The 18,838-nt window shown below is 37.9% G+C and overlaps 1 protein-coding gene across 1 annotated transcript in view; it reads left to right on the top strand.

Annotated features, from left to right (window-relative positions):
- LOC103207552 (phospholipid-transporting ATPase ABCA3-like) overlaps positions 1–18,838 on the top strand; it is a gene marked incomplete at its 5' end in the record, with an annotated part of 194,612 nt that overhangs the window by 106,150 nt on the left and 69,624 nt on the right. The window contains one exon of the mRNA XM_007953202.1: positions 5,216–5,403. Coding sequence (XP_007951393.1) covers positions 5,216–5,403 — 188 coding nt within the window. The remainder of the gene's footprint in view (positions 1–5,215; positions 5,404–18,838) is intronic.

The raw sequence follows: 18,838 nt of genomic DNA, 5'->3' as shown, positions 1-18,838 counted from the left end.
TTTTTTGGCCACCTGAGAATTTACTTTAGTGAAGTGTCCATGTCCTCTGCCATTTTTTAATTGAATTATTTCTCCAGGAAATGAGATCCAGGACATCAGGACATGAATAGCTATATGCACACCCTTGTTTCTCTCAGCAGTATTTAAATAGCAAAGAAATGGAAAACAACGTAAGTGCCTATCAACAGATGACTGGATAACCAAACTATGGTACATACACACAACAGAATACTATGTAACATTAAAGAATAATGAAGAATCAGTGAATCATCTCATAATGTGGATGAACTTGAAGGACATCATGCTGAGTGAAATCAGTCACAGAAGGACAAATGTTGTATGAGTCCATTATTATAAAAAGTCAAGGAAAGGTTTACACAGGGAAAGAAATTTTGTTGGTTACTAGGTCTGGAGGGGTGGTGAAGGGAGAGAAAATGGATAGTTAAGAGACAGGTGTTGATATGGGTGAAGTGAAAAGCAATGTAACAAAAGCATGTTACTAGAACAATATCACCAAGGAAAAGGAAGACATGATGAGGTGCGTGAGAGGTACAGACAATAAAGGTAAACACTATTGCATACACAATACTGCATTATCAGGAATAGCAAACACTAATGTATGGATATATAGATGGACAGGCAAGAAGATCAGATATGGATAGATGAATGAGAATATACCCACCACTATACATAGGTTTTGCAGATGATCTTCCTACATATGTGTTTGTAAGTGATAAAAATGTCCATATGCAGTATAAAGCTAACAGGGGGCAAAGTTAGGATAACTTCTTAGCCACAACTAAGCATGTTGACATAGTGAGTTGCTGGTCCTGTGCATCGAAGACCATGATCACAGGAGAACATCAAGTTCAATTGGCACAGCATAGTACTCAAAAATATTGTTCTACATTTTACTTCTGTGAGTAGCTACTAGGGTCTTAAAAGCTTGGGAGACACCACTCAAGCTGCAATTATTGTCTCTCCTCATCCAGAGCAACTAATATTGAAGAAAATCAAAGACACATTGAAACAGTCCAAAAGAGTAATGGGCCATGAGGCCCTCAGCTTCTATGACCCTGAAACCAGAAGAACTAGATGGTGCCTGACGACCAATGACAGCCACTAGGAAAGGGATCTAAATTTGAGATACTGAAGAGAGTAGGAGAAAAAAAAAAAAAAAAGTAGAACAAAATTTAAGATATTGATCAGATAAGGACTGGTGAAACCCATGAGACTATGGTCCCAAGTTACCCATAAGGCCTGGAATTGAATTCACACCTGTGGCTTAACTTTCAGCCAAATGATAGCCCTGCAGCCAAACAACTGCATCAGGGAGATGTACTACTTAGAATAGTCAACCATTGGAGATCAGAATGATAGTATTTGCACAGAGAGAAAGATAGGGATGTAAGAATTCATAGGCAAGAAAGATAACAGGGAAAGGGTAACCACAAGTAGAAAGTGGGAAGAGAGCTGCTACACTGTGAAAGATGCAATCAGTGTCACACACACACACACACACAAAATGACTGTAAAACAAATCTACTTTGTAAAATCAAATCACAAAAAGTAAATATATAAATAAACCTACTGTCATTGAGTTGATTATGACTAATAGCAACCCTTTAGCAGCTCTATACGTGAAAGTATAACTGCCCATAGGGTTTCCAAGACTAGATCTTTATGAAAGCACATTGCCTCATCTTTCTCCTGTGGAGCAGCTGGTGGGTTCAAGCCACTGACATTTCAGTTAGCAGCCAAATGTTTTAATTATTGCACCACCAGAATCCTCCTGAATGGGAATGATAGGATTAAAATCAAGAGTACATAGAAGGAAACAATTGGCAATGTTTTATTTATTGGGTTGAGTTGTAGGCTGAGAGTTCAGTTATGTTGCATATATATTTTGTATTTAGCTAATATTCTTAAATAATTTTAAGTGTGATTTGGAAAGGATGAAGTAATATTTGAGGATATTTACATATTGTCTTAGACTGGTTATCTAGAGAAGCAAAACCAGAGAAGCATATAGAGAGAGAGACAAAGAGAGAACTTTTTCTCAAGTTCAGGCAGTTATAGAGGCTTGCAAGTCCCAAGTCTGTCACCTATCAACTTGGAGGCTTTTCCTGACTCACACAGCTGCACAGGCTGACAAACTCAAGATCAGCAGGCAGAACAGCAAGCTGCTTGCTTTGGAGGCAGACAAATCAAAGACTGGCAAGTAAAGTGGTAGATTGTTGGCTCACAGGTTGTGAAGGCAACAATATCAAGATTGGCAGGCAACATGGCAGGAACCAGAGATGATGATGATCCAAATGTAGGATACAAAATGAGCAAAAAGCCAGAGACTTTTCCCAAAGCTTTTTATATATACTGGAAGCAAGTAATACCCCAGAGGAAACTGCCTTTCCACTGATTTACTGCTCATAGCAAATTTCATCATGGAGATGATTACATTATATCAAATTTCATCATAGGTGATAACTACATAACTACATCATAATTGCTAAACCACTTAGAATCATGGACCAGACAAGTTAACACACAACCTTAACTACTACACATGTTGTATGATTACTTATCTAGAAAATGAAAAAAAAAAACTACAAATAAATTAATAGAATTTAGAATTGTTTTAGAAAGCTTGACAAGATTGATTCATGAAAATGTATAAACCAATATATAAAGTAAATTACAACAAAAAATGGCAGAGAGCAGAGTAAGGAACTCCAAAGATCTGTGCATCCATTGAGGCAAGGATTAAGTTGTAGAAAACTGTTAGAATCAACTATTTTGGTCATCTCTTACTATTTTACTAACAAAACAAACAAAAGCTTCTAACAATCGAGGAAGTGTTTAATGAAGAAAGAAGCTGCTTAATTTTGGGGGAAAAAAAGCATTGTGATGTTTTAATTTACCCACCTACTTTACCCCATTTCCTAGATCATTGGAGGTGGCTGTGGAGACAGTGTTCCTGGTATAGTTTGCTGATGCCAGAGGGAGTAACACAGGCAATGTTCTTGAAGAATTGTGGTTGTGTATTTCCATCCATCTGGTGACTGAGGAGTCAGCTCAGGGATTGCATTTGTTTTGCCTACTCAGAATTCTCTCATGACTGCAATGATTCCTTGGGGAAGTTAGTTTAAAGAATTTAAGATGATATACAAACTTCACCCACCGAAAGCAATAGACCGAAGACAAGGCAAACAGCAGAAAATCCAAAATGCCTAGGTTAGGGAAAGAGATACATGAAGCAATAAGCAATTTTAAAAGCTTTCAGACATACTGGGGAACCCAGAAGGCCACACACATATCCAAGACTAAGTGAATGCTCAGAAATGACCTGAGAAAACCTTAGTATTTTGCTTGTTGCTTATCATCAGGCTCCACATAAGCAGGAAGTGAAAGCAAAGGCAGAGTTGTAAATAGTCTGGCTAAACATTGAAGGAGTACCCTAACATAGAGCTAACCTCAAAAGTCCAGGAAAATTGTTTTTCTTTTTTCTTTTTTTTTTTTTGCTATGGATTTTGATATCTGTGTCAAATCATTAGCTGGCAAAAACTAAAGAAAGGAACTTAAGTGATCACACATGACAAAAAACATAGTCTACGAAAACTAATTAAAATTTTCACTAGACAATTACAAACCACAACACAACTCTGGAGAAGGGTAAGAATATGATGTCCATAGTTAGTATATTATGATTTGCAAAAATTTCAGTTCTCAACAAAAATAATAAATGACACGGAAGAAAGTATGGCACTTCACAGGAAAAATAAATTAACAGAAACTCAGGAAGTACATACATGGGACTTACTAGACAAAGACTTTAAATTAACAGTCTTAAATATGCTGAAAGAGCTAAAGAAAACCATCAATGAAGAAATAAAAGATACCATGAAAGAAAAATGGTCAAAAACATTCTAATTTTTTGAAAGACATGAATACAGACATCAACAACTTCAACAAACAAGTAGGATAAACTCAAAGAGATCCACACCATGACAAATTATAATTAAACTGTCAAAAGACAAAGACAAAAAGAGATTCTTGGGAAAAGAACAGGAGAAAAGTTACTCCCTTACATACAAGGGATCTTCAATAATATTAACAACTTCTTGTAGGAAATCATGAGGCCAGAAGTCATTGGGGTGACATATTTAAAGTACTAAAGAAGAATGCAATCAACCCATAATTTTATATCTGGTAAAACTATCCTTCAAAAGTGAAGGAGAAATAAAGACATTCCCAGATAAACAAAAGCTGAGGGAGTTCATCACTAGTATACCTAGCTCATAGGAAATGTTAAGTGGAGTCCTTCAGGCTGAAGTGAAAGGATGCTAGACAATAACTCAAAGCCCTATGAAGAAATAAAGAACACTGATTAAAATAATTACATAGTAAACATACAAGCTGTTGTTGTTGTTGTTCTGTGCTATCGAGTCAGCCCCGACTCATAGCGACCACTCCTTGGGTTTCCAAGACAGTATCACTACAGAAGTAGATTGCCCAACCTTCCTTCCAAGGAGTGGCTGGTGGGTTTGAACAGCCAGCCTTCTGGTTAGCAGTCAAGTGCCCTACACTATGCTACCAGAGCTCCTGACATACAAGCTAATATTACTGTATTTTTGGTTTATAACTTCTCTTAATTTTCCTATATAATTTATATATTTTTTCATAAAACAATCAGTAAGCAAAGCTAATGGGCATAAAAAGTATAAAGATGGAATTTGTGACAATAACAAGAAAAGGAGTTGACAACTGTATAGCAGCAGAATTTTTACTGCCATGTTAGAACAGTTTCCTATATATGGAATAAAAGATTTTCTCTCCAGGACTTTAAGTATTCTTTTGTATTCCTACAACAATGGCTAGTTAGACTATAAATACTTTTATTTTCTGTGTTTTATTTGAATATTACACATTCTATTCACAAAGGCTCAGCCTTTGAAATTCATTCAATATATGAGAAGGTTGTCTTTTATCAAATTGGCAAAAACTAGAGGGGAAATCAATGGCAGGATAGCCTTTAGAATAACATCAAGGAAGGTCAAATAAGAGAAAAAAATAAGATATCAACATAATTGTTAATTTTCTGTATTCTATAATTCTCTCAATCTTAAGTTGATTTCCAATCTATATTTCTTAATATTTAGTGTCATTTTAGACATTGCAGTGGTTTTAAAATCAAGGCTATCACTTTTGTTATCTTTAGTTGCTGAAAGGAATATCTATAGTTTTGAAAAACATGGAATTGCAAAGTTTTTGACTGCATTGGCTGTCATGGGCTTATTTTATCTCCTCTTGATTTTATATCTGGAGTGTTCATTCTGGAACCTGAAAACGATTGTCTTTCATAAAATTATACCTTATGTCTGCCAGAAATTCATGAAAGTCAATAAGGTGAGTAACTAACATGGACTTCAAATAAAACTTAAAGTAATATCAGTATCTAGATAGAAGTTATGGATTTGCATATGCTTACCTCTATTACTAAAACCAAACTCACTGCCTTTGAGTCCAACTCACAGCGACCCCGCCTTGGGTTTTTGAGGCGGTATCTCTATGGAAGTAGATTGCCCAGTCTTCCTTCCAGGGAGTGGCTGGTAGGTTCCAACTGCCAGCCATCTGGTTAGCAGTCAAATGCTCTAGGCACTATGTGGAACCAATTCACCAGCAGTGAGTTTGGGTTTTGTTTGTTTGTTTTGGTTTCCTCTATTACTGGGTTAAAAAAAAAAAAAAAATACCCATCAGTTATAGCAAGACATAACTGGGCCCCATTTAAATCAAAAGTTTCTCGGTTAGTTTGGGCTTCTAGATTCTAAACTTAAAATCCTCTGCCAGCGAGGAAATAATGCATCTATATAAGATGAGCTAAAATAGAAAGCACTGCGTGGCATATGCCCTGTCTACAAGAGCTATTTGGTTGTAAGTAACGAATTGATGAGTTTAAAACTGTGCAGGATTGAAGGAATTCATAAATTCTGGCCATGATAGGAATGGTTATTGTTTTATATCCATCTCACAATTTCATATAATCTTACAGTTTGGGCTAGAATTTTAAAGATTACAGTAAATCCTGGGGTTTTGAACCAAGATCTGTTTTGAACTGATGGGCAGCTTGTACTCAGGGGCATCACTATGGGGCTTCAGGGGTTCAGACACCATGGGGTGATGATGTCAGAGGAAGCAATACCAAAATAACTGTCCATAAAAGTTTTGTGCAGTGTTTCAGCAGAAATACATTGTTTTTTTAATAAAAACATTGTAGTTGGTTATTGTAACAAAAACAGTTTTCAGAAGCCAGCTTATATGTGGGAGCTCTGGTGGCATAGTGCCTAAGGCATTTGACTGCTAACCAGAAGCCTGGCGGTTCAAACCCACCAGCCACTCCTCAGAAGGAAGGTTGGGCAATCTGCTTCCATAGTGACACTGCCTTGGAAACCCAAGGAGGGGTCGCTATGGGTCGGAATCAACTCAATGGCAGTGAGTTTGGTTTGGTTTGGTTTTAGTTTATATGCATCAATATACCTACAGAACTAAAGGTCTATGCTAATTTACTTTTTTACCTTTCTAATGCTCTCTAGTCAGAGCTGTCATTATTACTCAAATACAGTGAAGCTTCAAAGCCTGTGGTTTTGTGTGCATATGCACAAGCATGTGCTATTGTTTTCATTGCTGCCAGTGTTTTTATAGTTGCTGATTTTGTTAATTTTTTTTTTTTTAGGTTTTAGGTACAATATTGTGGCAGTTAGTATTTGTGAACATATATCAATAACTTTTCTGAGAAAGAAGCAGTAATTAAAGGAAAAGGAGGAGAAAAATAAAAAGGCTTCTGCTCAGTTACTAATAATGTTGTAACTGATAATGTAATTCAATGTAGAAAGATTTTATAAAAGTTTTATTGTTAATATTCATATAATCTAAGAAATAATACATTTAAGCGATTTACAACTATATCATATATTATTACATGATTAAAATTGATTCTCTGTCCACCACTCCTCTGTCAGTTTGTCAGACTGTGGTGGCTTGTGTGTTGCTGTGAGGCTGGAGGCTCTGCCACCAGTATTTCAAATACCTGCAGTGTCAGCCATGGTGGACAGGTTTTGGCAGAGCTTCCAGACTAAGACAGAATTGGAAGAAGGAAGGGGCCATCCACTTCTCAAAGAATTGGCCAGTGAAAACCTTATAAATAGCAACGAAACACTGTCTGATCCATTACTGGAAAACTTTATTAACAGCCCTGTCCAATATAGTGTCTGAAGATGAGCCCCTCAGGTCGGACCAAAAAGCCAAAAAACAAACTCACTGCCATCAAGTCGGTTCCAACTCATGCAGACCCTTCCTTGGATTTCTGAGGCAGTGTCTCTACGGAAGTAGATTGCCCAGTCTTCCTTCCAAGGAGTGGCTGATCGGTTTGAACCACCAGCCTTCTGATTAGCAGTCAGATACCTGAGGCACTATGCCACCAGGGCTCTCCTCAGGTTAGAAGTCCCTCAAAATACAACTAGGGAGGAGCTGCCTTCTCAAAGTAGAGTTGACCTTAATGACGTGGATGAAATAAAACTTTCGGGACCTCCATGTGCTGATGTGACATGACTCAAAATGGGACAAAACAGCTGCAAATATCCATTAATAATCAGAACATATGCAAACACTTATTGCCATGGAGTCAGATCCAACTCATAGTGACCCCTCCTTGGGTTTCCGAGGTGATAGCACTAGGGAAGTAGATTGCCCAACCTTCTTTCCGAGGAGTGGCTGGGTTTGAACCACCAGCCTTCTGCAGTCAAATGCCTTAGACACTATGCCACTAGAGCTCCCAATCAGAACATGGAATATATTGAATTTAGGAAAATTGGTTGTTATAAAAAAATGAAATGGAATGCATAAAGATCTATATCCTAGGCATTAGTGAGCTGAAATGAACTGGTTTGGGCCTTTTTTTTTTTTTTTTTTTTGGTGGGTTGGGTGCAAATTTACAGAGCAGAATTTGTTTTACATTCAACAGTTCGTATACATTTGGTTCAACTCCCCAATTACCATCCCTAACCCTAACCCACTCTCCTCCTCTCCCTTCCCAGGGACCCTCCCCCATCCCTGTGTCCTTCTCAGTTATGCACTCCTGTCTGTCCAGCTTTTCCTCCGTGTGAATGTTGCCCCTCTGGTGCCCCATGGTCGATTGCTCCAAGGACTGTATCTCCATAGAGTAGGTGAGTGTATCACCCTGAGTTGGGTGTTCTGCATGTAAGTCTTACTACTGTTGGGCTGAAAGCCAGCCCTTGGGAGTGAGTTTTATCCCAGGCCCAAAGTGTATCCCAGGGCCATAGTCTTGTAGGTACCACCAGATTCCATCTGACCAGTAATTCTGGTCATTATTGTGTTTTTGGATTTTGTTCCACGTTTTTCCTCCCACTCTATCAGGATCTCCAGTTATGATCCCTTCCCAAGTGGTTGACATTGGTAGCCAGGCACCATCTGGTTCTTCTGGTCTAGAGGACCATCATATCCTAGAGCTAATTGTTTCCAAATGTCCTTGGTTTTCTACACTCTTCTTCACTTCAGATGAAAGGAGACCATTAGCTGCATCTTAGATGGCCTGCCAAAGCTTTTAAGACCTCAGTTGCTACTCACCAAAGTAGGTTGTGGAACAAGATTTTTATATATTACATTGTGCCAATTGAGCCTGATGTTCCCCAATATTATGGTCCTAAGAGGTAGATCCAGTGGTTCTCCCTCCCAAGGTCTCTGGCTGTCTCTGAGGGATTGCTCCAAGTCTGTCTTCTGTTGCTTCTGTAATGATTGTGGTTATTTTGTATCACTAGTATCTGTGCAACAGCTGAATCCATCATTGGTCTAGAGTATATTCCTGTTTACCGACCCCTATTTGATCTTATCAGTTGTCTGTGTGTTTATCTGTAGCCTGGTGTTTGGTGCTAATAGTAATGCAGTATTATAGATGTACTTGTATTAACCTCTGTCACCTATATCTTAAGTGCACAATTCTGTGTCCTCCCTTTCATGATGGTCACAGACTCTTTCCATACCATCTGTCCCCTTACCCAACTCAGCATGTGGCCCCCAACTACTCTGAAAATTTCCCCTTCCTTCCCTCCCATCCCCAGTAACCTACAAAGTTCCCTTCCCTAAGCAAACCTTCCTTGACTCTTTACAGTAAAGGACAAATACAATATTTGTCCTTCTGCAATTGACTTATTTCCCTCAGCATAATGTCCTCCAGATTCGTCCACGTTGTGAGATGATTCACATATTCTTCATTATTCTATAATGTAACATAGTATTCCATTGTGTGAATGTACCATAATTTCATTATCCATTCATCTCATCATGGGCATTTAGATTGTTTCCATCTCTTTGCTATAGTGAATTGTGTTACAGTGAACATGGGTGTACATATATCTGTTTGTGTCCTGTCTCTCACCTCTTTAGGATATATTCCTAGTAATAGAATTGCTAGCTCAAATGGTATTTCTATTTTCAGTTTTCTATTTCTACTTCTATCTAATGGTATTTCTATTTTCCACAATGGTTTTACATTTTGCAGCCCCACCAGCAGTGAATGAGTATTCCAATCTCTCTGCAACCTCATCAGCAGTTGTTATTTTCTGTCCTGTTGAACTCTGCTATTATTGCTGGGGTGAGATGATACATCATCATTGTTTTGATTTGCATCTTTCTAATGGCTAATGATTGTGAGCAATTCCTCATGTGTTTGTTGGCCACCAGCATATCGTCTTTAGTGAAGTGTCTGTTCATGTCCCTTGCCAATTTTTGAATTGGATTGTTTGTCTTTTTGGCATTCAGGTGTTGAAGTTTTCTACAAATTTTGGAGATAAGTCCTTTGTCAGATATGGCATAGGCAAATACTTTCTCCCAATCTATAGGTTCTTTCTTACCCTTTTGGAGAAGTCTTTCGATGCACGTAAGAATTTAATTTTTAAAAGGTCCCAGTTATCTAGCTTGTCTTCAACCTCCTGTGCATTTCAGGTTATGCTTGATAGTCTGTTTATGTTGTAAATTAGGGCCCCTAGATTTGCCCCTGTTTTATCTTTGGTGAGCTTTATAGTTTTAGGTTTTACATTTAAGTCTTTGATCCAACTTGAGTTTCTTTTGGTGTATGGGGTGAGGTATGGGTCTTGTTTCATTTTTCTGCAAGTGGATATCCAATTTTGCCAGCTCCATTTGTTAAAGAGGCTGTCTCTTCCCCATTTAATGAGTTTTGGTCCTTTGTGAAAGATCAACTGTCCATAGATGTTGTTGTTGTTATGTGCCGTCGAGTCGGACCTGACTCATAGCGACCCCTCCTTGGGTTTTAGAGGCAGTATCACTATGGAAGTAGATTATCACTACGGAAGTAGATTGCCCCATCTTCCTTCTGAGGAGTGGCTGGTGTCCATAGATAGATGGGTCTAATTCTGGGTTTTTGATTCTGTTCCACTGGTCTATCTATCATTGTACCAATACCACGCTTTTTTTACTACTGTGGCTGTATTGTGAGTTTTGAGATCTGGGAGTATGAGACCTCCCACTTTGTTCTTCCTCAGTAGTGTTCTGCTTATCTGAGGTCTCTTTCCTTTCCATATGAAATTAGTCATTGGTTTTTCCATATTCTTAAAAAAAAATGTTGCTGGTATCTGGATCGGATTGCATTAAATGTGTAGATTGCTTTGGGTAGTATTGACATTTTCACAATATTCAGTCTATCTATCGATGAGCAAGGCAGGTTTTTCCATTTATGTAGAGCCCTTGTTGTCTCCTGTACTAGTGTTGTATAGTTTCCTTTGTACAGGTCTTTTGTGTCTCTGGTAAGAGTTATCCTAGATATTTTATCTTTTTGGTAGCTATTGTAAATGAAGGAGCTCTGGTAGCATAGTGGCTAAAGCACTTGACTGCTAACCAGAAGGCTGGCAGTTCAAACCCACCAGCCACTCCTCGGAAGGAAGGTTGGGCAATCCTACTTCCGTAGTGATACTGCCTCGGAAACCCAAGGAGGGGTCGCTATGAGTCAGGGCCGACTCGACGGCACATAACAACAACAACAACATTGTAAATGATATTGTTTTCCTTATTTCTTTTTCAGAGGCCTCTTTGTAGCTGTAGAGGAATCCAGCTAATTTTTGTACATTGATCTTGTATCCTGCCACTTTGCTGAACCTCTCTATTAGTTCCAGTAGTTATTTTGCTGTCTCTTGGGTTTTCTGTGTATAGGATCATGTCATTCACAAATAGAGATAGCTTTACTTCCTCTTTGCCGATTTGGATGCCTTTTATTTCTCTTTCTTGCTGAGTGCCCTGGCTAGGGCTTCCAAGACAGTGTTAAATAGAAGTGGTAATAGAGGGCATCCTTGTCTAGTTCTCATTCATAAGAGGAATGCTTTGCATCTTTTGCCATAAACAATAATGTTGGCTGTTGGCTTTACATATATGCCCTTTATTAATGTTAAGGAATTTCCCATCTATCCCTATTTTGCTGAGAGTTCTGAACAGGAATGGGTGTTGTATTTTATCAGATGCCTTTTCTGCATCAATTGATTTGATCATATGGTTCTTTTGTTTTGTTTATGTGGTGGATTCCACTGATTGTTTTTCTGATGCTGAACCATCCTTGCATACCAGGTATGAATCCCACTTGGTCAGGATGTATGATTTTTTTGATATGTTGTTGGATTCTCTTGGCTAGGATTTTGTTGAAGATTTTTGCATCTATATTCATGAGGGATATTGGCCTGTACTTTTCCTTTTTAGTGGTATCTTTTCCCTGATTTTGGTATCAGTGCTATGCTTGCTTCATAAAATGAATTTTGAAGTATTCCATCTTTTTCTATGTTCTGGAATAGCTTGAGTAGTATAGATGGCAACTCTTCCTTGAATGTTTGGTAAAACTCTCCAATGAAGCTATCAGGGCCAGTACTTTTTCTTATGGGAAGATTTTTTATGACCTGTTCAATTTCTCCCTTTGTTATTATAGTTCTGTTCAAGTATTCTATCTCCTACAGGGATAGTTTAGGTAGGTCTTGTTTTTCTACAAACTTGTCTATATCTTTTAGGTCCTTGAATTTGTTGGAGTACAGTTCTTCATAATATTCTGTCAATATCTTTTTTTTATTTCAGTTGGTTCTGTTGTGATGCCACCCTTTTCATTTCTTATTCTTGTTATTTGCATCTTCTTTCTTTTCTGTTGTTAGATTTGCCAATGGTTTGTCAATTTTGTTAATCTTTTCAAAGAACCAGCATCTTGTTTTCTTGATTTTCTCTATTTTTTGTTTGTTTGTTTTCTGTTTCACTTATTTCTGCTCTGATCTTTATTATTTCCTTACTTCTGGATACTGTAGGTTTCTTTTGTTGCTCTTTTTCTGGAGTTGTTGAGTTAGAGTGTTGATTTTGTTTCTTTCCTCTTTTTTGATGTGTGTATTTACTGCTATAAATTGATCTCTGAATACTGCTTTCACTGTATCTCATAGGTTTTGGTAAGATGTGTCTTCATTCTTGTTTGTTTCTAGGAATTTTTTTCACACTTTATTTCTCCTGTTAGCCAGTAGTTTCTGAGCAGTGTATTATTCAGTTTCTACATATTTGAAGTTTTTCCTTGATTTTCCTATTATTAATTTCCAATTTTATAGCACTGTAGTCTGAGAAGATGCCATGTAGTATTTCAATTTTTTTTTTTTTTTTAATTTATTGGGCTTGTTTTATTTCCTAACATAAGATCTATTCTGGAGAATGATCCATGTGCACTGGAGAAGAATGTGAATTGTGCTTTTGTTGAGTAGAGTGCTCTGTGTATGTCCATGAGGTTGAGTTGGTTGATTGTGTTGTTGAGTTCCTCTGTATCTTTGTTGAGTTTTTTTCTAGTTGATCTGTCCCTCCTTGAAAGTGGTGTGTTAAAATCTCGTGCTATTATTGTAGAGCTATCTATTTTCCCTTTCAGTTCATTTAATATTTGCTTCATGTATTTTGGAGCACTTTCATTGGGTGTACAGATATTTATTATGGTAATGTCTTCTTTGTCAATTGACCCTTTCAGCATCATATAGTGTCCTTCTTTGTCTCTTATGCTGTTTTCCACCTTGAAATCTATTTTATCAGAAATTAATATTGCCATGCCTGCTCTTTTTTGGTTACCATTGGCTTGGTATATATTTTTTTCACCCCTTAGCTTTTAATTTGTTTTTATCTTTGTGTCTAAGGTGGGTCTCTTGTAGCAGCATATCAATGGGTCTTCTTTTCTTATCCAATCTGCCACTCTCTTTCTCTTAAATGGTGCAATTAGTCCATTCACATTGAGTGTAATTAGTCATTCTATTGTATTTTTTGTCATGTTGTCGGACATTTCCTTGGTCCAAATACTTTTCTGTGCTGAGTTCTTTTTGTTATAAAGTGTTTCTTCTCTTTTCTTCTTTATCGTTGATTTTGTGCTTACTAACCTCGTATGTTTCCCTTCTTTCTGGATTTGCTTAGGGGGATTGTTAATTTTCTCTATGACTACCTCAGAGTGCATTCTTGTGTCTATAATTTTGGAACAGTTTGTTATATAAGGACATTGTCCTGTCTTCCTCTCCATTTGGAAGTTTTTTACTTAGAACTTTTTTCCCTCTTTTTGGTTTGTTGCCGGTTCATCTGCAGATTGACTCACTTATTTCTTTGTGTACAATGTTTTATGAGCTTATTTGAGCATCTGTTTCTAATTTTGTTTTAGTGTTGATGTCATGTGTCCTGATTTAATTTGTTGTTTTCTGTTGGGAGTTCTCTATTGGAAGGACTTCCTTAAGCATTTCATATAGAGTTGGTCTGGTTTTCACAAAATTCCTTAATTTCTGTTTGTCTGAGAATGTCTTGATTTCACCCTCATATTTGATGGACAGTTTGGCTGGATATAAAATTCTTGGTTGGGAGTTATTTTCCTTCAGTGTTTTACATATGTCATCCCATTGCCTTCTTGCCTGCAAGGTTTCTGCTGAGTAGTCAGAACTCACATAACTGCTTGTCCATTGTAGGTGATGTTTCTTTTTTCCTAGGCTGCTAGCAAGAGTCTTTGTTTCTCTTTGGTTTTTGAGAGTTTGATTATGATATGTCTTGGTGACTTTTTCTTGGGATATATCCTGTATGGGGTTCATTGAGTTTCTTGAACAACTGCAGCATTCCAATCACCAGTGATATCACACCGTGCTATCTTCCTTCATGATATGGGGGAAATTTTCTGCTACCAAGTCTTCCACAATTGTCTGGGGTTTTCATTTATTTATTTATTTATTTTCCCTCTTCTTGTTCTGGTATTTCAATGAGGTGAGCTGTTATGTTGTTTCTTTTCACGTCATCCCATGTAACCCTTAGGTTGCCTTCATTTCTCTTAAATCTCTGTTCTGATTTTTCCTCATACAGGCTGATGTCAAGAGATTTATCTTCTAGTTGGGAAATGTGTTCTTCAGCCAGTTCTAGTGTATTCTTCTGTACTTCCACTGTGTTGTGTAATTCTGTAATTTTAGTGTTCATCTTCTGGATTTCTAACCACTGTTTTTGTATGAGTTCTTATTATGTATTAATCTTACTGTTTTGTTCTTGAATGGTACTCCTGAGTTGCTCTAGGGTACTGTCTGTGTTCTTCTTGGTTCTATTTGTGGTTTCCTTGAGCTCTTGTAGAGTTCCATAAACATATCTTCTAAATTCCTTCTCAGATAATTCTCTTGCCTCTTCTTCATAATGCCTAAGGCATTTGACTGCTAACCAGAAGGCTGGTGGTTCAAACCTACCAGTTGCTCCTTGGAAGGAAGACTGGGAAGTCTACTTCTGTGGAGATACTGCCTTGGAAACCCAAGAAGAGGTTGCTATGAGTCAGGACTGACTCAATGGCCGTGTTTTTTTTTTTTTTTTTTTTTTTTTGAGTTATTTTTCCTCCATGTTTAATGAGTTTTTAGTCTGGGGTTTTATTTCTGTTGTCCTGTCCCATTTTTGTGTGTGTTATTTGAGGTTGCCTTTTGTATACTCAACATTTTGAAGTTTTTGTCTTTAACTGTTAGTTATGTATTGGTTTGTTTCACCTTGATTTTATGTTTAAATATATTTGCAAAGGCAAATCTGGTGCATTTTTTTTTTCATTACTAATTCAGGTGTTCTGGGTTGCTCTACAGTTTTCTTTGTGTTGATGGACTCACTATAGAGAATGTGGGTGCATGTTTCTGTCCATTGTGAAGGGGACTTACAGTTGGGATGAGCAGGTGTTGTGGTGGCTTAATGTGGTACTTCTATTGGGTGAGGCAGTGGAGAAGGGGAAAAACTACTTCCGTAGTGATACTGCCTTGGAAACCCAAGGAGAGGTCGCTCACTATGAGTCGGGTCTGACTCGACATCACATAACAACAACAACAACAACAAATTACTTGAAGTTTGTTTATATTCTTGAATGTATAGATTGATGGCTTTCATCAAATTTAAGAAGGACTTGGCCATCGTTTCTTTGAATAGTTCCAAGAAAATAAGATAATAATTAAGTTTACCACACACAATTATTGATAATAGATTAAATAAATATCCACAAAGTATGTTGTTGTTTTTAGGTGCCATCAAGTTGTTTCTGACTAATAGTGACCCCATGCACAGCAGAATGAAACACTGCCCAGTCCTGCACCAGCTCCATGATCCCTGCTATACTTGAGCCCATCATCACAGCCACCTTGTCAATCCAACTCATTGAAGGCCTCCCCATCTTTCGTCGGCCCTCCACCTTACCAAGCATGACATCCTTCTCCAGGGAATAGTCCCTTCTGACAGCATGACCAAAATAGGTGAGACAAAGTCTGGCCATTCTTGCTTCCAAGGAGCATTTTGGGTGCACTTCCTCCAGGACAGATCTGTTAGTTCTTTTAGCAGTCCATGGTACTTTCAGCATTCTTCACCAGCACCACAACTCAAAAGCATCAACTCTTCTTCGGTCTTCCTTATTCATTGTCCAGCTCTCACATGCATACAAGGCGATTGGAAATATATCATGGCTTGTGTCAGGTGCACCTTAGTCTTCAAGGAGACATCCTTGCTCCTCAGCACTTGAAACAGTTCCTTCGCGGTTGACTTTCCCAATGCTACACGTCATCTAATGTCCTGATTGCTCCTTCCATTGGCATTGATTGTAGAACCAAGCAATGTGAATTCTTTGACAACCTCAATCTTCTCTCCATTTATTGTGATGCTGCTCATTGGTCCAGTTGTGTGAGAATTTTTGTTTTCTTTATATTGAGACGTAATCCATACTGCAGGCTATGTTCTTCAACCTTCATCAGTAAGTGCCTCAAGTCATCCTCACTTTCAGCAAGCAAAGTTGTATTGTCTGCATATCTCAGGTTGTTAATGATTCTTCCTCCAATCCTGATGCCACGTTTTTCTTCATATAGTCCAGCTTCTCAGATTATTTGCTCAGCATATGGATTGAATAAGTGTGGGGAAAGGACACCACCCTAATGCACTCCCTTCTTGATTTTAAACCATGTAGTGTCCCCTTGTTCTGTTCGAACAAAGTATACAAAAAGTATAAAGTGCTTAAAACTAAGAAAACCAAACGCACTGCCATTGATCTGACTCATAGTGACCCCTCCTTGGGTTTCAGAAATGGTATCACTGTGGAAGTAGATTGTTCAACCTTCCTTCCAAAGAGTGGCTGGTGGGTTTGAACCACCAGCCTTCTGGTTAGCATTCAAATGCCTTAGGCACTACACCACCAGAGCTCCTATACAGTGCCTAGAACATAGTAGACACTGAATAATCATTGCATTTTAGTAGCACCACTCTTGTTGCTTTTAAACATCTTCATCTTCTCCTTCTACCATCTTCCAGTGTTCTCTTCTCAATAAATAATGCCATCATCTGCACATTTATTCAACAGTGAAATCTCAAACTTATCCTTGACCCTTTTCTTCACACTCCATTCCCAATCTATCACTAAAAGGAGCAAGGAGCTCTTTTATTATTATTATTTTGTTTTTGTTGAGAATATATACAGCAAACATGCACCAATTCAACTGTTTTCACATATGTAATTCAGAGCCTCCTCCCCCAAGGTCACACCCTTTAACAGAGAAGCCCATATCCAGTTACTGATTGATGCAGAAGTAAAAGGCCTAGTCACCCCAATACCACTTGAACAACTACAGAGCTTCCCAGAGTCAGTTAAGGCTGTCATTTGACCTGCATTACACCTTGACTTCTTCCTCTACCTATTACTGCTTCCTTCCTCTCCCTCCCACAGCTGTTGGTTACAAGGCCATCTCTTAATAAATATCTTACATGCTAAATTCTATCCCTGAATCTGCTTCTCAGGGAACTCCACCTGCAAATGTTGGTACCAGAAGTCTGATAAAGTAGACAGTGACAGAATTTTGTAACTAGATCATTCACTGCTCAACTTGTGATGAGCTCTGCATCACTAGTGGTAAGGGGAGCAAGATATCCTGTGGCACAAGATAATGATCTAGTTGTTAAAACTTTCACCAGTGGTGAATCAGGATGGTATACCAATAGAAGAGAATGCACTAACTGATGCAATAAATAAATAATTAAGGACATATGGAATAAATAGCAACCAACTATAAGGGCAATGGAATTATTGCTATTGCTAAGTTTTGTAAAAGGATAAAAAACTGAGAATGGTTGAGAGACTGAAAGTCAAGAGTGAAAGTGAAAGGGCCTCTTTGGTAGCATACAATGAGTATCTCAATTCCCACAGTGGGAGGGCAGAAAAGCTTGAGGACCCGGATGAGAGCCTAATTTTCAGATAAGAGAAGCTCCAATGAAGGTTAAACTCTCAACCACAGCAGGTCTGCTATGGGACATGAGATAGGGACATCTGAGTTGAGGACCCAAATTTTTAAATGGCCAAATTCCTCTGAACCCTTTTAGTCTACAGAAGTAGAAAATGCCTCTCTATTAAAGAGTTAGCAGTCACTCCCCAGATGAAGAAAACATAGAGGCCTCCCTGTAGAATAGCATATGCTCATCCACAGTTACAGAAGAGAACTGAAATAATACAGTATGTTTTCTTAGTGTCATGAAATCAAAATTTTAAAATAACAAATATGACAGGAAAATACTTAAACACTGGGAAATTAAGTGACACATTTCTTTATAAAAGGAAGGTGCGAGGGAAATTAGAGAATGTCTTGAGTTGAACAAAAATGAAAGCACAGCATATCAAAATTTGTAGCTTGTACCTAAAGCAGTGCTTTGAGGGGAAGTTATACCATTAAATGTGTACACTAGAAGGAAAGAAAGGTCTCAAGTCAAAAACTGAAGCTTCCATCTCAATAAACTCAGCAAGCAGAAGTAAAAAACAAAAATGCAAATAAGAGCAGAAGTAAATAAAATTTCAAACAGAAAGGCAGTAGAGAAAAATCAGCTTATTCTTTGAAGGATGACTACATATAGTCCCCCACTTACTACATATTTTGAGTTAAGACAAACCACACTTATGATAGCCAGTGTTTTTGGTCGTTGTTCCCCCCACACACACACTTTTAATACATCTTATCCTTGGTAAGATATACTACATATAGTGTTGCAGTGCATAATTTTCTAATGTTATCCTCAGATGTTTACTCACAGACATTCAGTGTTACAATTTATGAAGACACTGATAATAAAAGGCAATAATAATGAAAAAAATGAGGTATTCAACTGACATCAGAACTGATATCAAACCCCATTGTAAATTGGGAACTACCTGTATTCTTTGAAAGATGACTAGCCAGAATGACCAAGAGATAAAGATGTTGTTGTTGTTAAGTGCCGTCGAGTCATTTCCGACTCATAGCGACCCCATGCACAGCAGAAC

The sequence above is a fragment of the Orycteropus afer genome, unplaced genomic scaffold (assembly GCF_000298275.1).
Source record: "Orycteropus afer afer isolate SDZICR_OR568_19922 unplaced genomic scaffold, OryAfe1.0 scaffold00376, whole genome shotgun sequence".
Lineage (NCBI taxonomy): Eukaryota > Metazoa > Chordata > Mammalia > Tubulidentata > Orycteropodidae > Orycteropus > Orycteropus afer.
The sequence above is the reverse complement of the archived record's forward strand: the minus strand, read 5'-3'. Positions and strand labels throughout refer to the sequence as shown.